The sequence below is a fragment of the Emydura macquarii genome, unplaced genomic scaffold (assembly GCF_026122565.2).
Source record: "Emydura macquarii macquarii isolate MOO-44397 ecotype Brisbane River unplaced genomic scaffold, CSIRO-AGI_Emac_v2 contig_2531, whole genome shotgun sequence".
Lineage (NCBI taxonomy): Eukaryota > Metazoa > Chordata > Testudines > Chelidae > Emydura > Emydura macquarii.
In genome coordinates, this window is record NW_027132668.1 from 7,703,909 (window position 1) to 7,722,667 (window position 18,759).

The 18,759-nt window shown below is 41.9% G+C and overlaps 1 protein-coding gene across 1 annotated transcript; it reads right to left on the reverse strand.

Annotated features, from left to right (window-relative positions):
* Positions 1–29: 29 nt before the first annotated feature.
* Positions 30–15,759, reverse strand: PROZ (protein Z, vitamin K dependent plasma glycoprotein). Its single transcript, XM_067563661.1, has 10 exons — positions 15,725–15,759; positions 15,319–15,437; positions 13,295–13,428; positions 11,811–11,974; positions 10,122–10,146; positions 9,138–9,251; positions 6,494–6,625; positions 4,015–4,103; positions 3,086–3,209; positions 30–2,586 (listed from the first exon to the last, which is right to left on the reverse strand). Exons 3-10 carry the CDS (start codon positions 13,362–13,364, stop codon positions 2,069–2,071), a joined length of 1,236 nt encoding a protein of 411 aa, XP_067419762.1. The 5' UTR covers positions 13,365–13,428; positions 15,319–15,437; positions 15,725–15,759; the 3' UTR covers positions 30–2,068.
* Positions 15,760–18,759: the final 3,000 nt, after the last annotated feature.

Here is an 18,759-nt window from a genome sequence, read left to right on the forward strand (position 1 = left end):
TAAAATATATACTAACATTGCTGCGAGGTAAGTCGGTCCCTAGGTTCATATTATTTTAAATGAGCTATTGAGGCTGCTTTCATTATTCTATTAAATTCTGACATTTATTCTGTACAAGAGGAGACCTAAGTTACAAACCTGTTGCTTTGCACCCTGCACAAAACTTACTTCAGTAGCGTTTGAAAACAGTACTTCTGATTTCTGTGCAATTTGCTTCTAATGGTGTTCAAGTGATTTAGTTTTGACACATGAGGACATTCATCTTCATTTTGTTTCTGTTGAAAATGATTTTTGCATAGTTCAAAAATAAATTGACTGTCCCCCTAAGAAGTTATATTTCATCATCAGTTCACATACAAAGTCACTTTCTCCACTGCCTTCCCACTGCCACAGCCTTTCCCTGCTGCTCAAGTCTTTCACAGTGGCAGGGAAAGAGTTAGAAATGGGGATCCTACACTGCTCAAAGTAGTAGTGGAGACTGAGACACTGCTTGGGTGTGTAGGAGATAGACAAACAGAGAAGAGGCAAGCCAGAACCCTAGAGTATAAGCCATGCCTCACCATCTGCCCTGCTAGCAGGGTGTGGAGTGTCTGTACTCTACGTGCCCCACTGTAAGTGTAGACCTACGTAAGTAATTTCTGTAGTAGTGTGGGTTCATAGATCCACCTTTCTGAAAGTGTCATGTGCAAGTTGTACCACTATGAAGAATGTATGTTTGAGAGTGGATAATTAAAACATGCAGTACTGGGAAAAGGAGCCAACCCTCTTTATTTTTGAAGCCCTCTCCTATTGACTTCAGTGGTGTAGGAGCTGTGAGGAAAATATATGTGCTTTGTTCAAAATGCTCCTCTGATGTAGTGCAGACAGAACACTGAGACAGGGATTGGGATCACTGCTCCTGTTTGGCTAAGAATAGGGCACAGCTTATTCCTTCTGTAACCCCATCTCCCTTAGCCTCCACCTCAGCCCACTTGTCTCATCCACCTGTTTGTCTTGGCTTTAGCTTGTATGTTCTCTGAGGCAGATCTAGCTGTTTGTACAGTGCCTAGCACAGTAGGGCTTCAACCTCATGGGGCAGCTCTAGGCCCTACCACACTGTAAATAGAACTGGTCAAAAAGCTTAGGCAGGATAGTTTTTTCCATCAGAAAATGCTCTTTCATCAACAACATAGTTCAAGGGTACTTCCATTTCAATGACACTTGACATCAAAGTTTCAGAAGGATTTGAATCAAAATGGAGAATTCGTTTCAACGGTCTTGTTCTGGGTTTTCCAACTTGACCTTCTCTACTCAACAGTAAGAATGTAGAAACAGAGCACTGCAGTGAGCTCCTCTATTACAAATATTTCATTACTTTTACAAGACATACAAAAGAAGCATCAGCAATAATTAAAACCAGATTACACTTGTCAAATGAACAAAGTACATGGCAGTGATGCATTAACTGGTTTTTGTTTGGCTTTTGCTCACGTAGGGTCAAGGGCAGCACCCGTGGGAGATTGTGACGTGAGGAGTCACATGTCTGATTTAGACTATTCTCGTTCTAGGATCTGATTCAGCAAATCCTTACTCAAGTAATCCTAGCAAAGTCAAGGGCAGCAGGGGGTAATGCTTTACAATTACATGAATAAAATTGTCTAGGATTTGGCCTTTATAGCACAGTGAATGTTACTGTTCCCTGATAAACAATAGCTGCATTTCCCTCTAGCAATGGGGGCATTTCAGTGCATGGGGAAAGTGATTCATTTTTAATACATAAAAAAAATGAGTAAAAATTTTAAGTTCTCTTGCGTTCAACTTAGATGAACAGTGGTGTACAAATACAAGCTCAATTAATTTCAAAGTGAAGTAGCCACATATCTACTACATTACAACAGTCATCAATACTGTCTTTGAAGAGGGAGAGAAACGAGTGGAAAATATTGGGCTTTGTTTTTGAGAGATGAATTACAGGTAAATATTTACAGTATTTAATAACTACACGTGCCGACCTTGCTAAAACCAGTCCAAGTGCTGCATACAAATGGTCTTTCTAATTGCAGTTAGAGATTTGGTGGTGGAAGGACTTTTATTCAGTTGTTTGTTTGAACCACATTATATATCTTGAAATCTTTGTGAAAATAAATGTTTCCCAGTTAGTTACATCAGTCGGCCAAGTTCCAAAAATACCTGTCAGAAACCAAGTGCCTTTATAGTCATTGGCAATAAAGTTTCCTCCAGCCAGCTGCCCATCCACAGGCTCTGGGTGACGGCCACAATACTCTCTGTTCGTCAGACTTGTATTGAGTATTTGTTCACATTCCTTTTCAGGAAGATAGGAGATCTGCAACTCAACTAGTGAACCTTTCACCTCACCTCCTTCCAGTTTCCAGCCACAGACAGTGCCTGCCAGTTGTGGAATCAAAACATGTTCTGCAAAGTCTTTGTCAGGAAGACATATAGGATGCTGGTACTTGTTGCACTCAATGTGCTCTCGGAGTTGTAGCAATGCAATGTTATTCTCACCAGTAGCTTCATCATACCGCACATGTATGTGTTTCTCATTCACATCTATTACCTGTCCAACTCTATGCATCCTGTTATTCCCTGTGAAGTTATAAAATGTTCACTGCTCTTGGAAACAGTTTTACCATTTGTCACCAAATTTGAATACATTAATTGCTAATAGTTATGGGTGCTATTCTGCCAACATAGATCTACTACCATTACTGTGAAATAAGGGTATGATAAAGACAGAGAAGTTAATAGTAGGTATTGATTTTACAGCAATTAAACATATCAGATCATGGTTATACAAATTAAGAATAATATTTTGAAGGTGCTTTTTAGCTCCAGGCGTGATTGACTAGGAAGAAAATATAGTTTCAGGATGACAAAATAAAATATACAACAAAAATGGGGGTGCATGGTGGTGACTAACATTGCTAATTGTTCACTATAAATAAAATATTTTAAATGCAAATTCTGTTGCCTAGGCTAGACGAATGTTCTGAAATGGCAATTTTTGACGTAAACTCTTTGTAAGTATATTTTGACAACCCAAAAATGAAGATTGACAATCGGAAAAAAAGGCTTGATCACCTACCAGTCCTAACCCTTATATCAGAATGATTGTGCAGAAGGGCGCACTCAGCTGTAGTCAACACAAAGTTGCTCTTCAATAGAACACCTCCACAGACTCCCTTTCCTTCCGAATTTAGCAACAGGACCTTTAAAACAAACAAAAAGAGTAAATTCTGCTCTTGTCTTATAACTTTGCAATATGATGGGATAAGTGCAAAATATTGAATTGTTGCAAGCAGCTAAGATTTGTAATTTTTAAAATTTTATTTTTAAAATGAACTGTCCACATTCTGCCCTGTTAGGCCTGATCTTATTCCTATTCAAGCCTGCAGAAAATCTCCCACTGACTTGAATGGGAGATGGACAGGTCCTATTAACAGCTGCATTTGCAAAAAATATCAGTAGGGTTGTAGTGGTGAAGAGAGAAGAGCTTAATGATAAATATCTAACATACCATGTCTTGTGAAACTGACAATTCAGAAGGGATTCTTCTTACATAAGCACTAAGTCATAGGACTTCAAATTATATTGAAAAAATGGTAGAATCCTGTTATATTGGTACTTGATGCAGTAGTAAGTTTTCGATAGTGAAAACAATTTGCACATACAATAAACTTTACCAAAGTGGGGCTGTTCAAGCAATAGGGCCACCACAAGGATTGAGATCCTGCCAAGGGTAATTTATAAATTGTAACATTTAAATAAGTTACTTTTTTATTTTTCAAGGAGGTTGACTACAAAAGTTTGTAATAAAGGATGTTGCTATCTTCTACTGTTTATCACCTCTTTCTTTGCTTCTACTTATCCGACCTCTTGTTTAATTAAACCTTCATAAAAAAAAAAGGTGAACATTTTAAGTGCTCAAAGATAAGAAGTGTGTTGCATCTGAGAACACAGCTTTACTACAGACTTTTCTACAATAACAATATTTCCAAAGATCTCTATAAATACCTGCCAAGGGAATCCTCTGTGGAAAGCTGTCTTATTTTCCTTCATCTTCATTATTTTAACGTCATCAAATCTGCCACATGCACACCGCTCTAAGAATGGTTAAAAGAAAAAGACATTTATGTTATACACAAGATTTTTGTGGTGATGTTTGAAGATAACCACTACCCTGCAAATATTTTGGTGTTCCCACATTAATGCCTTAAGATCACTGGTTCTTCCCCTGCCCCCCCAAAATGGAGGGCCAGATTCTCAGCTGGTGGATCTGACTTGGTGTCCCTAGGGGCTTGCTAAAGGCCTTGGAAGATCAATGGTTTATTTATTGTTTGTTTCTTTCATAATTTCCCATTGCAACAAGTGCTTGATATTTATATTAAACAAACCCAATCCTTTGTCTGAAACTTATCTTTTCAGTTCTGTGAGCTCTTTGGGATAGGACCCATGTTTTACTATTTGGCTAGACAAAATAATACTCTCTTGTTTCTATAGTCAAAGTAATTCAAAACAGTAATCGGGAATATACTGCCATCTACGGCCGGCAGGATCTGTTTTGGAGAAAAGGTTGCTGCTTTACTACAAGATTTAAACCACTAGCACTCTTACCACTTTAAACTAGTGAACACTTGCAATACATTGCACCAGGCACTCCCCCTGCCCTGTCAAATCTTTAACTGCCTAATAGGAGGCAGAGATTGGACTTATATACACTGAATTGGGGAACCAGTGGAACACCATCAACCTTGCTCCCAAAAGGACTCCAGCCACCTTGTGGATCAGGGGAGCACAAGTCTCTTTCATAAGCAATGCAGCCCTGATCTTCTAGCCTATAGAGGGAGGACTAACATGAAACCTTCTCCAGGCAGAAAAATGATTGCATGCCCCCTAAAAGACCCCACCCTTTCCAACCACGGAGTCAAATTATTCATGGCTTCCAAAGAGGAAGCAGGTCCCATCCCCTTGTCCCTTCACAAAGCAGCACTGCCAGGTCACCACAGAACTGTCTGCTCATACTTTTCTAGTGCTTGTCTACCTATCAGTAAGGCCCTCCTTGAATCACAGGATGATCTTTAAATAATTGCGACTGAGTTGAGGACAAGACGTAGAAAAGTAATAATGGACCTTTATTAATAGTGGTAATTTGGAAAAGCTATTTGTTTAAGAAAAATTTGCTGGAATGGTATAAACTCTCAAGTATTATGTTATGTCCACTAACTTTTTGCAGACATTTTGCTGCAACTATATTACGTTCCTTTTTAAAAAAGGAATCGGTACAACATTAAGTTCAGAAGACTAAACGTCTTAACACAACTGCTGTAAAAATCGAGTCCAGTCACTTTAGCCTTTTACACTTCACAGGCATTGAATGTTAGAGCAGTAACTAATTGCCTTCTCAAAATGAATGCAAAATTGTGGACTGTGCAAAGTAAGCTATTTCAAATCAAAATTGAGGCCTAACATTGTGGGATCTGCAATATCACGAATGAAGCAGGGCCTTATCTATGAGATAATTTGCCAGTTGTGCCAAAGTGTGTTATTTCTGTGGTATATCTATCAATGTTAATTAAGAGCTACCCTGACGGCAACATCAAATCTGTGATTAAACAGCCCTCAGACAGATGTGCATAGAGGGAGCTACAGTCCTTGAAAAGTTACCATTGCGGAGAGGAGAGGAATGGAAGTAGGAGGGATCAGGAGGTTATTTGATACTGAGCAGCGTGGGTGTGCCAGGTGGGGGAAGGGAAAAAAAGTGGCTTAGCTGCCAGGAAGCTGGGAAGGAGCTCCTAAAACTTTGGCTCCAGACCGTAACCCCATTGATGCATTTGTAGAGGGGCCTTCACACATGGAAAGGAGCTCACCTGCCTTTGTGGCATGGTCCCTTTCCCCATCAGTGAAGCCCTCTTAGCATAGGCTAGCGTTTTCTCATGGTCATTGGGAACAGAGTGGTACAACTCTCTTCCTTGTTACTTGGGGCTTCCCACCCTGAAAATGGAGACAGTCAGTCTCACACAAGCCTGTGCACAGAGGTCAGAGGTGAGAGCGCTGGCACACCAATGTAGGAGGCTCAGTGATGCTCTCAGTGCTATTCACTGCATAGGCATGTGCTACCCTGATTGTAGCAGGGAGAGTTGATCTCATTGCAGCAACCGCAAAAAAAGATGCAGGCAAAATAAAAACAATGGGCCTGATTCTCCTCTCACATCTGTTTTAAAGATGTAACTCAGTTGATTTCAGTGGAGATACAGTGGAAGTGTTTGGCAAATCTGGGCCAGTGAATGAATTGTAGGATGATATGATTGCTTTCCTCTTAGCATTTTGATCAACCTTTTATTTATTTTTCCTCTGGAAGGTCATCATTACTGGAGCCCTTAGGACTCGTTCTAATGGTCTCAGTGCAGTCATATCATCTCCTATTGATGCCATTCTGCCAACCTGCCTACCCTGTGACTAAGTATGCCCTCTTCTGACTTCTTTTTATACTTACCACTTGGAATGCATGATTTTTTATCTTCCCCAAGTTCATAGCCTTTTGCACAAGAGCAGTGGTAGGACTTAGATCCTGGATAGCAGAAGTGTTGACATCCCTCTCTAGTTTTGTGATGACATTCATTTTTAGCTGAAAAGAATAACAAAAGCAAAAGCACTAAGAAACAATAATCAAGCAAGAGACTGTGGAATTTTCTTACACATCATGGACCCTGCTTTACTAAGGAATGACATTTGCTCACTTTTCATGCTCTTCTGAGCTCATCATTTAAGCAATTCTTGCTACTCCCTCTTTTTAACTTGTAGGCCTGATCATGAGAGATGCTGAAACGCGGCAACTCCCATGAAGTCATTGCAAAGTGTAGTTGCTCCATATACCTCTGGATTAGGCTGGATGTATTTCAGGATTGCATTTGTAGAGCGTACTACCCAAAGTAACACTACCTTCTCACCTCATGGAAAATGCCATGACACACATTTGCATATATTTGAATTAAGTGCGAGGTGTCTTTGAAAGAAGAGAGTGATTGTATTTTTTATGGAGGCAGGAGTTGCTTAAAGCATAAAATGCTAAAGCTGTACAGTTTGTAGGGGGAAAAAAACACTTTTTTGTCTCTTTTTATGCTCATGCCAAGAAAATTTAAACTTAATAGCAACCAGTGTAGAAGAGAACAGAAAATAAAAGCACTTATTCCCTCTGAAACAGTGCCAGTCTCTCCAGTTTTCTATAGCTTGGCAAACACTTGAGATTTGCTCTGGTACTAAACAATATTAAAAATAACGGGCAGATCCCCAGGATTGAACATTTGGTACCCAGCACAGCTCAGGAATGAGGAGTCATCAAAGCTGGCTTTAAGCTGTTTTTGTGGCTCTGTGAGGCTTGGGGCTATGCAGGTCCAGCTTCCAGGGCTGAGCTACATTGTGCTAGGAGCAATGGCCTCCCAGGAGTCTTTCCATGACCGAGAACTGCCAGAGGTAAAAATCATTATGGCCATTTCCCCTTTTCCCAGTTACACCACCTATACTAGAGGAGCTATATTGGCCCATAGCACTCAGGGATTCCTCCATACTAGGGCAAATCCCCAAATAACCAGTGACACTGGTTTTAAGGCTGGTGAAATAGCACTAAGCAGCAGATTCAAGGACCTGGCCCAATGTGTTTTTAAGTACTATGATTGTTTCTATCCTTTTCCAGCTAGATTTATAGCCATTCACATTCTAAAGTAGACCAGAAAAACAGTTAAGCTTTGTTATCCCTTAGTTTGTTGGTGTCAAGGACTTTCTACAGCAAGGAATTATAATGCAAATGAGACTGCCTATGTCCTCCAATTTGTTATGTAAATAAGACAGTAAATAGTAACAATTGACTAATTATAAAGGATGTGTTCAAGTTCTGAGCAATTTGCTCAAAAGTGCTTGTAAAATGCAGAATAGACCTAAAAAGAGCACAAGTACTATTTATGCTATCTTTATATATAAAAAAGCTGCTTATCTGATGTGGAAAATGGGGGTCTGTGAGTTTGAATCCCATCAAAATACTTTCTAAAGAGTCAGATCTTTGTAACTAATCAGCCTGTTCATACTGGATGAGACTTTGCTGTGGCTCCTAATTCTGGCATACAGAAAACTTTGACTTAAATCTTTTAGTCTTTTCTTAAAGAAAACATCAATATGAGAAATTCAGTTTTTATGATAGACTTCCTTCGGTCCTAGGGGCCGTATCTGAGGTCCTTACTCAGTTCTTAATCTGGAAAACTCCCACTGAAGCCAGTGGATGTTTGCCTGAGTCAGGACGGAGTAAAACTGAGGTGGTATTGCCCACTCTAACAGAAAATCCCACAAAAAAGCACCCTGGGAACCATGGAGGAAACATCCACAAAGCTTCCCCATTGAGTTTTCCCAGATCATTTGATCAGATGGGCAGTGGTTTAGCTCCCATACTCATTCCATGGGTCCCTTGAGAGGCAGCAGGGGTTGCCAAACATTTTCAGAAGTTGGACCATATCTTAATAGATTCTCCTGTGGGGGCACCTGCTGATCTCCCATTCATGATGGTGGGAACAACCTTCTCTTCTATTTGCAATCATACAGTTTCCCTCTGGCAACTACAGCAATTGCTTACCTGGAGAAGTAATATTAGGAACATACTAATTTAAGGCAGTTTTAGATTCTTTAATGCAATTTAGCATCTGGAAACAAGGAGTAGAGACAGCACCATTTGACAATCTAACAAGTGATCTGCAGACCACACTTCGAGAACCTTTGGATGATGAGCAGAGGGCCATCCACACAGAGGCCCCGTGCCTCTGCACCGGCTCTAGCTTCTCAATCCTGCCTCCAATGTGGCTTCACTGGTACCAGGCTGCCAGGGTTTCTCATGCCCTTGTTGCCTCTGCAATCTCTCCAGGATAGAAGGAAGGTGACAGGTCATAGAAAAGTTAATGCGACCTCATGATGCATTAACATTTTAGTGGATTTACTCAAGGTTGTTGAGATGAATAATTCATGACCCGTCTTCCCATGTATTACTTTCATGCATCCTCCATTATGAATCATGTTTTAACATAAAACAAACAATATAGACTGTCTGCATGAGATACGTATAGTTTCCATGTTAGCCTCTAGAGGAAATGTTGCCTTACCGAGATTACAGTTCTCTCCTTCATAGCCATCAGTGCAGCTGCATGTGTAACTGCGAATGCTGTCCTTGCACACACCATCATGATGGCATGGGTTTGAGGAGCACTGTCTGCCACCTGAAAGAATGTCACATAAGTAAGAGTCTTCAACAGGGACAAATGCCTATTAATTATACAGCTTTCTTCCCGCCCTGAAAACTTTTATCAGCACAGCGGTGGTGGTCACAAATCACACCTCATCACACTGACAGACACAGATCTGCTCGCAAAGGTTTGTAGTGTAAATCTGGCCTAAGACCCATGCTCTGGCAGTGCCCTACTAACATCAGCCTGACCTATGATCGTGTGTGTCTGAAGTGGGGATGGTGCAAGCAGGTCTGGCCCAACTACCCCCACGCAGATACATCCTGGGTGGTGTGCTAAGTACTGCCTTCACCCCTTGCTGCCACTCCTACATCTTTGGGGGGGACATCCCTACTACACCCCGGGCTCCACTTGAGAGAATAAGGGCTTTTGCTGTTGCTCCTGAGGGAAAGAAGAGGCCCCTTGCCGCTGCTATTCCAAGTAGGGAATAAGATGATGATGTCGGATGGTGCTGGCTGGCTGGAGCCCATGAACGGCTCCATGTTGTGGATTGCTCAGAGCCCCAGATTAATTTAGCCCATCCTAGCATAGGGAAAACAATAACAGAAATAGCCTATTTAACGTCATCACATCTAGCCAAGTATTCTAATCCTTTCTTTATTTATTTACAGTCTTGACTGTTAATTATTTCTCAGATGGCTTGCTTTTAATGGCTCCACTCCTGCTCTTTTTTTGTGCATATTTTCTCCTCCCACTTCACCAGACACTTGATAAACAATAGTAGGATGTTTAAAATGTTCCAGTAGAATAAATTACTTGAAAATCTTTTAAATCCCATAATCCCTAACTGCAACAATCACTTCATAAAATCATTCTAGAAAGAGAAATTGAAAGTCAACTTACTGAAATAGCCACTCCAAAACTTGTTCTGAAAAAAATTAAAAAGGAATCTTGTTACAATGCTTGGCCAATAACTTTTCCCACAAACAATTTGTCACAAACAAAAATATGCAAGAGACCAAATCTTATATTCTATGCTTGAAAGTTAAACAGTCACACCAACTCTGGGTTTAGTGCACTCTGTACTCAGGCAAACCTCCCACTAAATGCAAGGAGAATTCTCCCTGAGTCAGGAGTACAGAATCAGAACCTATTGCTTTACTCTCAAATAAATATTTCTTATGAAAAAATATAGGGAAGAAGAAATATGTCTTGTATGTAAGAAACATCTGGGGACAATGATGTGACAATGTATCAATTACAATATCTAACCCCACTTTTCCCTAAGGTCTCATGAAAAATCTGGACAGTGAGCACCTCTCCAGCTTCCCATCATCACTACCACCATCAGCCTGGGACGGGAACCCCATGTTACCCGGGCCCCAAATGGCAGAAAGTTGGAACGTGTGTGTTTTGTTGTATATTGTGCCATAAGCGACAGATGCTAATTTTTTAAAATATTAAATCTGTTTTAAAGGATGTTTGAAAGAGAGGAGTTCCCCTGTTTGTGTGTATATTTTTGTACATTTCAGGCTGAGTTTCCTGAAGTGCAGGCACAAAATAAGGAGCAATTCATCCTAACATTTCAAAAATCAGACAACATGAAAAATAAATATGATTTTAAAAAAAATCTCACGCAAGTTAGGCCAATTTCATGGTTTATTTATTTGGCGCTTCTCGTGATGTTTGCTCTCCCAGAGTTGGCAATAGCGACTTTTGATTGTGCGAGCGAACTGGAGAGTCGAATAGGCTCCAAGGCTCCGCACCACGCTCCTGGCCTGGAGCAAGCATTAAAAGACAAGGCTGCCAAGTGTCGCACCTCTCACATGGCAGCCAGGCCTGCATCTGGTCACTCAATCCTGCTGGATTCTCATGGCAGGCAGCAGGCTTCTCCATGCAGTCGATTCTCCTGGCCACCGGGGGGTGATGTGGTGCCTGCTGAGCAAGCTGCCTTTCTGTTTCCCTGGCTGGATCCCAGCCAGAAAAGACACAGCTGGGAGCAGCAGAGGTGGTGGCCATATGTGTGTGTGTGTTTATAACACTGCTCATGGACTCACCCCCCAACACACACCCCAGCTGCACCAGCCTCCCAACATCACAAACCCTCACTCCCCTCAAACTCCTCTTGAAGCCCTACCACCCACATTGCTGACCTTGTCAATCCCTCCCCCTGATGCTTTCCCCTCAATCTCCCTGCAGACAGGGCCCCTGGGAAAGTTCCCCTAAAATGCACACCATGCACTGCTGGGAGGTAGCACTTGACACGAAGCTGTACCTGGAGGCATCTGCCTGCTGGTCAGGAGAGGGGGCTCCCCTTCTCCATTGCAGCAGCTGCTGATTGTGCCTGCCAGGGAGTCACCTCCTCTTTCTTGCCAGCCTCTACCGCCATCAATCCCTTTCCTGTTCCTTATTGGAATACTGTCGCAAAAAAAGCATTTCAGTGCCATGCAAGACATTCTCACATTGCAGAAAAATCTAGGCACTACGGCTACGTTGCAAAGCATCAAACATTGCTGCAGTGTAGGCAGTTTCTGATCAGCTAAGAAGCCGCAAGTATTGCAATTCTTAGAAAAACAAACAAAAAATACCTACAGTCTTTTCACTGTCTTCAAATACTTCTCTTGCCTCCTCATATGTGCATATTTCTTCTAGGCACTCTCTTTCCAAGTTGCCTTGGAAGAACTCCTCAATAAATAGGAAAGCCCCACGCTTATGTCTTGAGATGACTTTGTTTGCACTGTTGGCCGATAGAAAGACTGCAAAATTGTATAACAAGAGGCACTGATGTAAATATTCAGATGATTTTCCTTATCTACTTCGGTCTCTTCTTAAAATAGGTCAGGAAGCAGGCAGTTTTTAACATGAAGAGCAATATTAAGGGTTGCATCAATGTCAAAGTTGTATAAGTGCATATACTGTACCAGCACTTCTTTCTGGAAAGGGGCTTCTACAAGGCCTGGGGTGGGGAGGAGAAACGTTGGCATAAAGGCTACCCTCCCCACTTTAGAGCCCTTGAGAGAGGATCCATAGGGTTTTTAAATCCTTCTGCAGAGGTGGAGGGAGCAATCTGTGACTCAGTTATTAGTTAAGGGCCCGATCCTGCACTCCTTACTCAGACTGACTCCACGAGGAGTCCTGGCTGAATAAAGATGGCCAAATTTGGTTTTTAATCTATGTGTTTAGGGAAAGCAAATACAAGTTACAATGGCCAGAGAAAAAGATCAGTTCCTTGGGTGAAGGAGACCAGAGCCATGTAGATCTGATGAGGAATCAAGGAAATGGGGGTTCTGATGCTTAGTAACAGAAAAATATTGTGCAATTGTATGTAATTTCTTAGTTAAGCCTTTAAAAAAACAAGTGCCAAGGAACAGACTAATTCTAGAACCATTTATGCTATTTAAAAATATCAATTCCAGGCTTATTTTTTTAAAAAGCTATCTATCTCGTACCACAATACAGTTTCTTTAAATGTATGTGTCATATTTTTCTTGCATGATTGATATTGCATTTTTGTCACTAATTTGATTTCTGATGCAGTTAAAATATCTTTTTAAAATCATGTTGCGGTACATAATTGAACGTCAGTGAGAATCATTACTATTATCACTGTGAGCCTAAAGCATAAATTCAGAGCTTCTTTCTCCTTCTCCCATCCATCTGAGATACACTACAGCATTAATGCAGAAAAGTGCATCTGTGAAAATATGTAAAAGCCATCTCTTTTGGCCTCCTGCTATAAACTCAATTTTCATCAGAACGATGACTAGAAATACCAAGTGAAAAGGTACTTTATTGTACCTATGAGCACTCTTTACAGCTGATAAGTAAGGAGTGGAGCGAAAGCATTGTGCTGATGTTAATAGAATGACACACTGTGAAATAAAACAAAGTTTTTGCCTCAGTAACTGAAGTGTAGCTTTTTGCTAAAGTATATCAGAAAAACCAGAGAAATGTGGGTGAAAATGAGAAACTGCCACATTCAATGATATCAGTTAAAATAATTCAAGGCAAATAATATTCTTGTGTTTGCTTGTGTACAAAGCCACATTAAAATAACAATAAAGAAAATGCCATACCTGTCTGTTCTGTCTGAAGGAAAAGGAAGACAAAAATAAGAAACCACACTGTCCAAAAGTGAGTTGCCATTTTGATCCACTTTGATAGTTAATTGTAGCTTACCTGCATTCCTGCAGAGCTTTCAGGAAAGTCACTAAATGAGAAATGTTAAAGTTTAAAGTTCAGTAACTCGAAGGGCAATGACTAGGCTCAATGTCAACAAATGACAACCGCAAAAAAAGAGTGGTTTAGTGGTACAACAATGCTGCCATTGGAGCAAAGAGGCAACCTCTTATCTTTTAGACAGATGCAGAGGAGCAGGTTTGCCAGCTATCCTGAACACTGCTGGGCAGCTCCAAATTTTGAACATCCATCCCGCTTCCCAGTACCCACTTTGCATAACACAAAAAGGGAGAGCTGCTAAAAAGCTGAAAGCTAATACCATACGTAAGTGAACTACGGATACAAGTTGGAAGATAACTTGTGGGAGAAGAGTACACAGTAAGACTGTTTTAGGATTTAGTAAAATGGCTGCTCCCATAAACTGTTTACCAGGGCAATAAAAGGTTAAGGAAATTCCTTACATTGCATTTCAGAAGCTCTGAAAATGTTCCCAAGTAAGTTGCACCAGTAAAACTCCATTGACTATTGAGGTTGCACTGAATAACCAAAGGTGGAATTTGTTTCATAGGGCTGTATTTTCATGACAGCTTCTTTCTTACTTTCTGCTGTCAGTGGTGGTACTGCACTCTCAGAAGAGATGGAGCAAGAACCCATTTTAGCAGCTCTTCACTTTCCGTTTCATGCAGAGTGGGAACTGTGCTATGGGATATTTTGTATAATCTATAGTAGCGTCTGCAGTTGCTCTCAGACATACACAAACATATATCTGTACAAACACTTTTAGCTGGCACGAGTTAGAGCATCCCGGTGGCTACTCTTACATGTACCAGGATCCAGATTGGCCCCTGCCTGGTCCAGGATCAAGAAAAGCATAAAGGTGCTTTAGGGACTTTGGCCCCCACACAGCTGTGTCCACTGAGCTCAGTTCATTTGAGGATTGGCTGATAGTCTGAGCAATGTTGGTTCCCTGACTAGACAGACACCTTAACAGTCAAATGAAAAGGAGTATGTGAATAGTAGCATTTTAAAAAGTAAGGTAAAACATCAGGCTTTTGTCTGGTTACACTACAATACTAGAATCCTACACTATTTCATAGTTCTTTGGTGTATTTCCTTCCCAATTACTATAGTTTGACAGACTTTTGCTCATTGATCTAAATTGAGCTGAACTGATCTAAATTTTCCTGGTTAAAAACCTACACAATATTTGACTTTATTTCAATAAAAATGTTAAGAGGCGTCAGGATTTGGTTTGTTCCTCTTCAGCCTCTCGCAATTCTGGGTATTGTGTGTCTAATTAGTAATACAATACAGCAAGTTTGGCTTGCTTAAATGGGGTTTGCTTAAAAACATGTCACCACTTGATGTCACCATATTCACAGGACTCGCCTGTGAAACTAAAGGGAAATTGTAAACATGTTTTTCACAAGCTGTTTATTTTTGCACATTAAGGTCAATGAAGAATGCACTCTGGATACAAAGATAGTGATTCAAAATAAGTTACTAACCAAACAGAGTCAGAAGCGACGTTAGTTGCAGTTTAGGTTATATGTTAGGCTTTCCTTGTATTTTTGGTTTTGTTTTTAAGAAAGCTCCACCTACTGAGCAGTTGGCCTCTGCCTTTATATCCGTGAACATAAATCAAAATGGGTCCACTCACATATAGCACTGCCTTTGCAGTAATAGCCATCTACAAAAGGCACAACTCCATACTGTGTTTTCATATTATTATAGAAAATTCAACAAACAAAGCTTTTAAAAAAGTCACTCTTCTAGGCTCCCCCCATATGACATTTTGTGCATATTCACTTTGATTTCTTTTTTCCTAAATAACATTGTGAGCACTCAGCTACATGGCATATTAATGTGGACCTAGACACCCCATTATCTATAACCCACCTTCCAAAGGGTACCTACTTACCTCTTTCATCATAGCAGGGCACCTGCTCTGCTGTAGTTAAGTTTGAGAAGTGCTTTTTCTTTAGAAGGACTCTTCTGTGTACTCTAAAATCCACAGGCTTTCTCAGATCATCTTGAAATCTGAAGTGGTCCAAAGTGGGGTCATTTGAGCAAGGCATATCACAGGATACAACCTCCCCTTTACACACACACACACACACACACACACACACACCCACACACACACACACACACACACACACACACACACACACACACACACACACACACACACACACACACACACACACACACACACACACACACCCTTCTCAGAAACAAACAAACAACCAAACAAACGCTACCCCTCCCATGCCCTGCATTTTATAAAAATCAACAGGTTCTTATAACAATTTTTTTGCACACACCAGGGCTCAGACTATGGCTCTGATTGTCTCCCAACTGAGCTTATTCACTTGACATTTAGCTCAGCTAGTGCATGGCACCCACTGTCCCTTGGGAAGCAATACTGAGAAGTTATTAAAGCCAGAGTTGGCTCTCTAGCATGGTGTGTGCCAAACATTCACAAATCAAAGTAATTGAAATGTGAATGTGCAGGAAGCCTAAGCCAGCGAGTTTGCGCACAATCCATTATTACAGTAGCTGGATGGCTCCAGGGGACATGCTGTGGTCATTGAACTTGATCTATACCCATGCACTGTAAATTCAAACCCTACCGTTGGCAGAAATGACCTGTAGGCGTGTTGCTGCCATCTGTCTCTATTAAGGGTTTTTGTTTCCTTTATGGAAACGTGCCTTGCTTATTTGCACAGCTAATTTAGAAGGAGCACTAACTGTTTTCTGAATGATAAGATATGACACATATTTTATACAGATATGTGAGAATTATTGCTGGGCATGATGCTACTTTTCCACCTGGGGGATTATTATAGAAGAGCGCCAGCACTGATGAACTAAAGGGAAGATGAAAGGCAGTTTGGCTAATGTAATCATGTTTCCTCAATAACAGACCTTAGTGTGCTTACGGTCCAGGGGTCCATCGTAAGCAGCCCATTAACATGACATGCCCATAAAGTGTGAATATATTTAGAGCCAAAGGAATAGGGATGGCAGGCAGGGCAGTGAGGAGGAAGGCGGGTTTATTTGGGAGAATTGGAAGAACGCAGGGAGGGGAGAGAGAGCAGGGGACAGAGGAATGAAAAGCAACAGAGGGAGAGGAGGTTTGGGACTGAGACGAAGGAGGAATTATGGGAAGGAGAGGGGGATAAATGGGGACTAGAATAGGGGAGAGGGGCTGGGAGGGTTCAGGCCAGGGGGATGGGGAGAGAAGAGGATGGGACACTGGGAGGAGGAACATGGTGGTGGTTGGCAGGGAGAGTCACAGGGATTACGGGCAGGGGGCATGTCATCTCCCCTCCCATCTAGGAGCTGGTGTTTAGGGAAGGACCTACCTTTCTCCCTGTCCCCTCCCATGTGAGCCAGGATCTAGGGGCCCTAGCCCCTTTGGAGGACATCGGAGCCCCCTTCTCTATCTCCCCTCACTTGAGCCAGGATCTGGGAGGGCCTACTCTTCTGGGTCAGTCTGAGCCCCTCTTCCTGTCCCACCCTCGTGAGTTGGCATCTGGGGAAGCCCTGTCCCTCTGGGTGGGGAGCTGAGAAAAGGCACGCTTGGAGCAGGCACCATGAACACATTGCTGAGAGGGGTGAGGAGGTAAGAAGAAGCCTGCTTGGTTCATGTCTCAGGCTCACAAGTACTACACTGGGCAGGTGAGCGCTCACTGACATGACTGGAGCAGATGACACATCTCAGAGAATACAAGTTGTATTCATCTCCAGAGGGTGTTCTCATTCATTCATGTGAGAACATCACATTGAGATGAACGGGCTACTGCTCAGCTGTCTGAGCCCCCCATGCTACAGGTGAATGTGTAATGCCCTTTCCTCATAAACAAGGCCCAGATCTGGAGCTGGGACTTTGCATCTCTACTTTCCTGGCCCTTCCAGCCTCCAGCTGGTACATGCAGTCCTCACAGTCCTACTACATTCCCACCTCTCCATGGTCCCTCTGAGCTAACCCAGGGGCATGAAGTGGCAAGGAGGAGGGTGGAGCTGGTGTGGGTGTGTGTGGGAGAGTGGTGGGGTGTGGAGGCTTACAGCAGTGGGCACAATGGAGGGAATTTTGGAGGAGATGGAGCAGTGGTGTGGGAGTCTGAGCAGTTGGGTGGTGCATATGCGGTTCAGAGCAGTGAGGGGAGTGTTGGTGCAGGGAAGAATGAGGTGGAGGGGGGAGGGTCGGAGTTGTGCAGTGAGTAATGTTGGGGGAAGCTTCAGCTCTGTCCTCCCCAAACCCTCACAAACATCAATCAGTCAGTGATAGGTACTTATATGGATGCAGTCACTGTAATATCTGAGCACCTCCGTCTTTAACGTATTTATTCTCACAACAGCCCTGTGCTGTGTGATAAGGCAGTGCTATTATCGTCATTTTACAGAGGGGGAACTGAGACACAGAGAGACTCAGGTCATACAGAAAGTCTGTCATGGAGCAGGGAATTAAACTCAGCCCAGGCCTCCCAAGTTCCAGGTCCTAACCAGTGGTCCTGCTTTCCTCTTGTGCCCTCCTGCTCCTCCATCTCTCCCTCCCCCTTTCCCTTCACCATTCAGTACAGCTACACCTAACTCAGTGTATGCCGTTGGAGTGCATGCAGCTAATGCCCAGTGGCTAGTGCCAGCTCCAAGTGGCCAAGTTAAGCTTGTATGGGTGTGCACCTCCACTCTGTATACTAGTGTTTAGAAATTTAAGTTCAATTACTTCCATTCTTTATGGCCCGGCTTTCAAAGATTTGAGTTTTGCTGAACTTGATGTTCCGGAAGGGCATGAGATAACACGGGCAATCTCAGCTCAGCGTTAATGAAGTTTTCTCTCAGTGAATATATAGAATAATTTTGCTGTGTAGTCACCTCCCATTGTTTGGTGCAACTGAAGTGAAGATGGAAGCACGAGAGTCAGAAACAAAGGAAAGGATTCTAGCTTTCCCAAATCAGAGAAGAAAATATAATTTACAGACTACTGCTTAGGAGAAATGGAAATTTCTTGGTGCATATCAGAAGGCATATCTATAGAATCATATAGCATACAGGAAACCTTTGGGGGGGCAGAAATATTCATTAAACACCATATACCAGCAAGACAATAACTGGTGTGGACAAGAAGATAATATCTCTGTTGCCAGTCTTTTATTTAATTTTTTTCACATTTTATATGGCAAATTGATTTCTGGTATAATCCATTAAGGTTATTTCATCTCTAAGATGCCTGGTGGTTAGTCAATCCTGTATAGAAACACATCAGCATATTGTTATCTTTCATGATTATACCTTTTTTTACATAGCTCAGTCCCTAAATGAAAAAAACATGGATTTTAATTGAGTTGCTATTGAT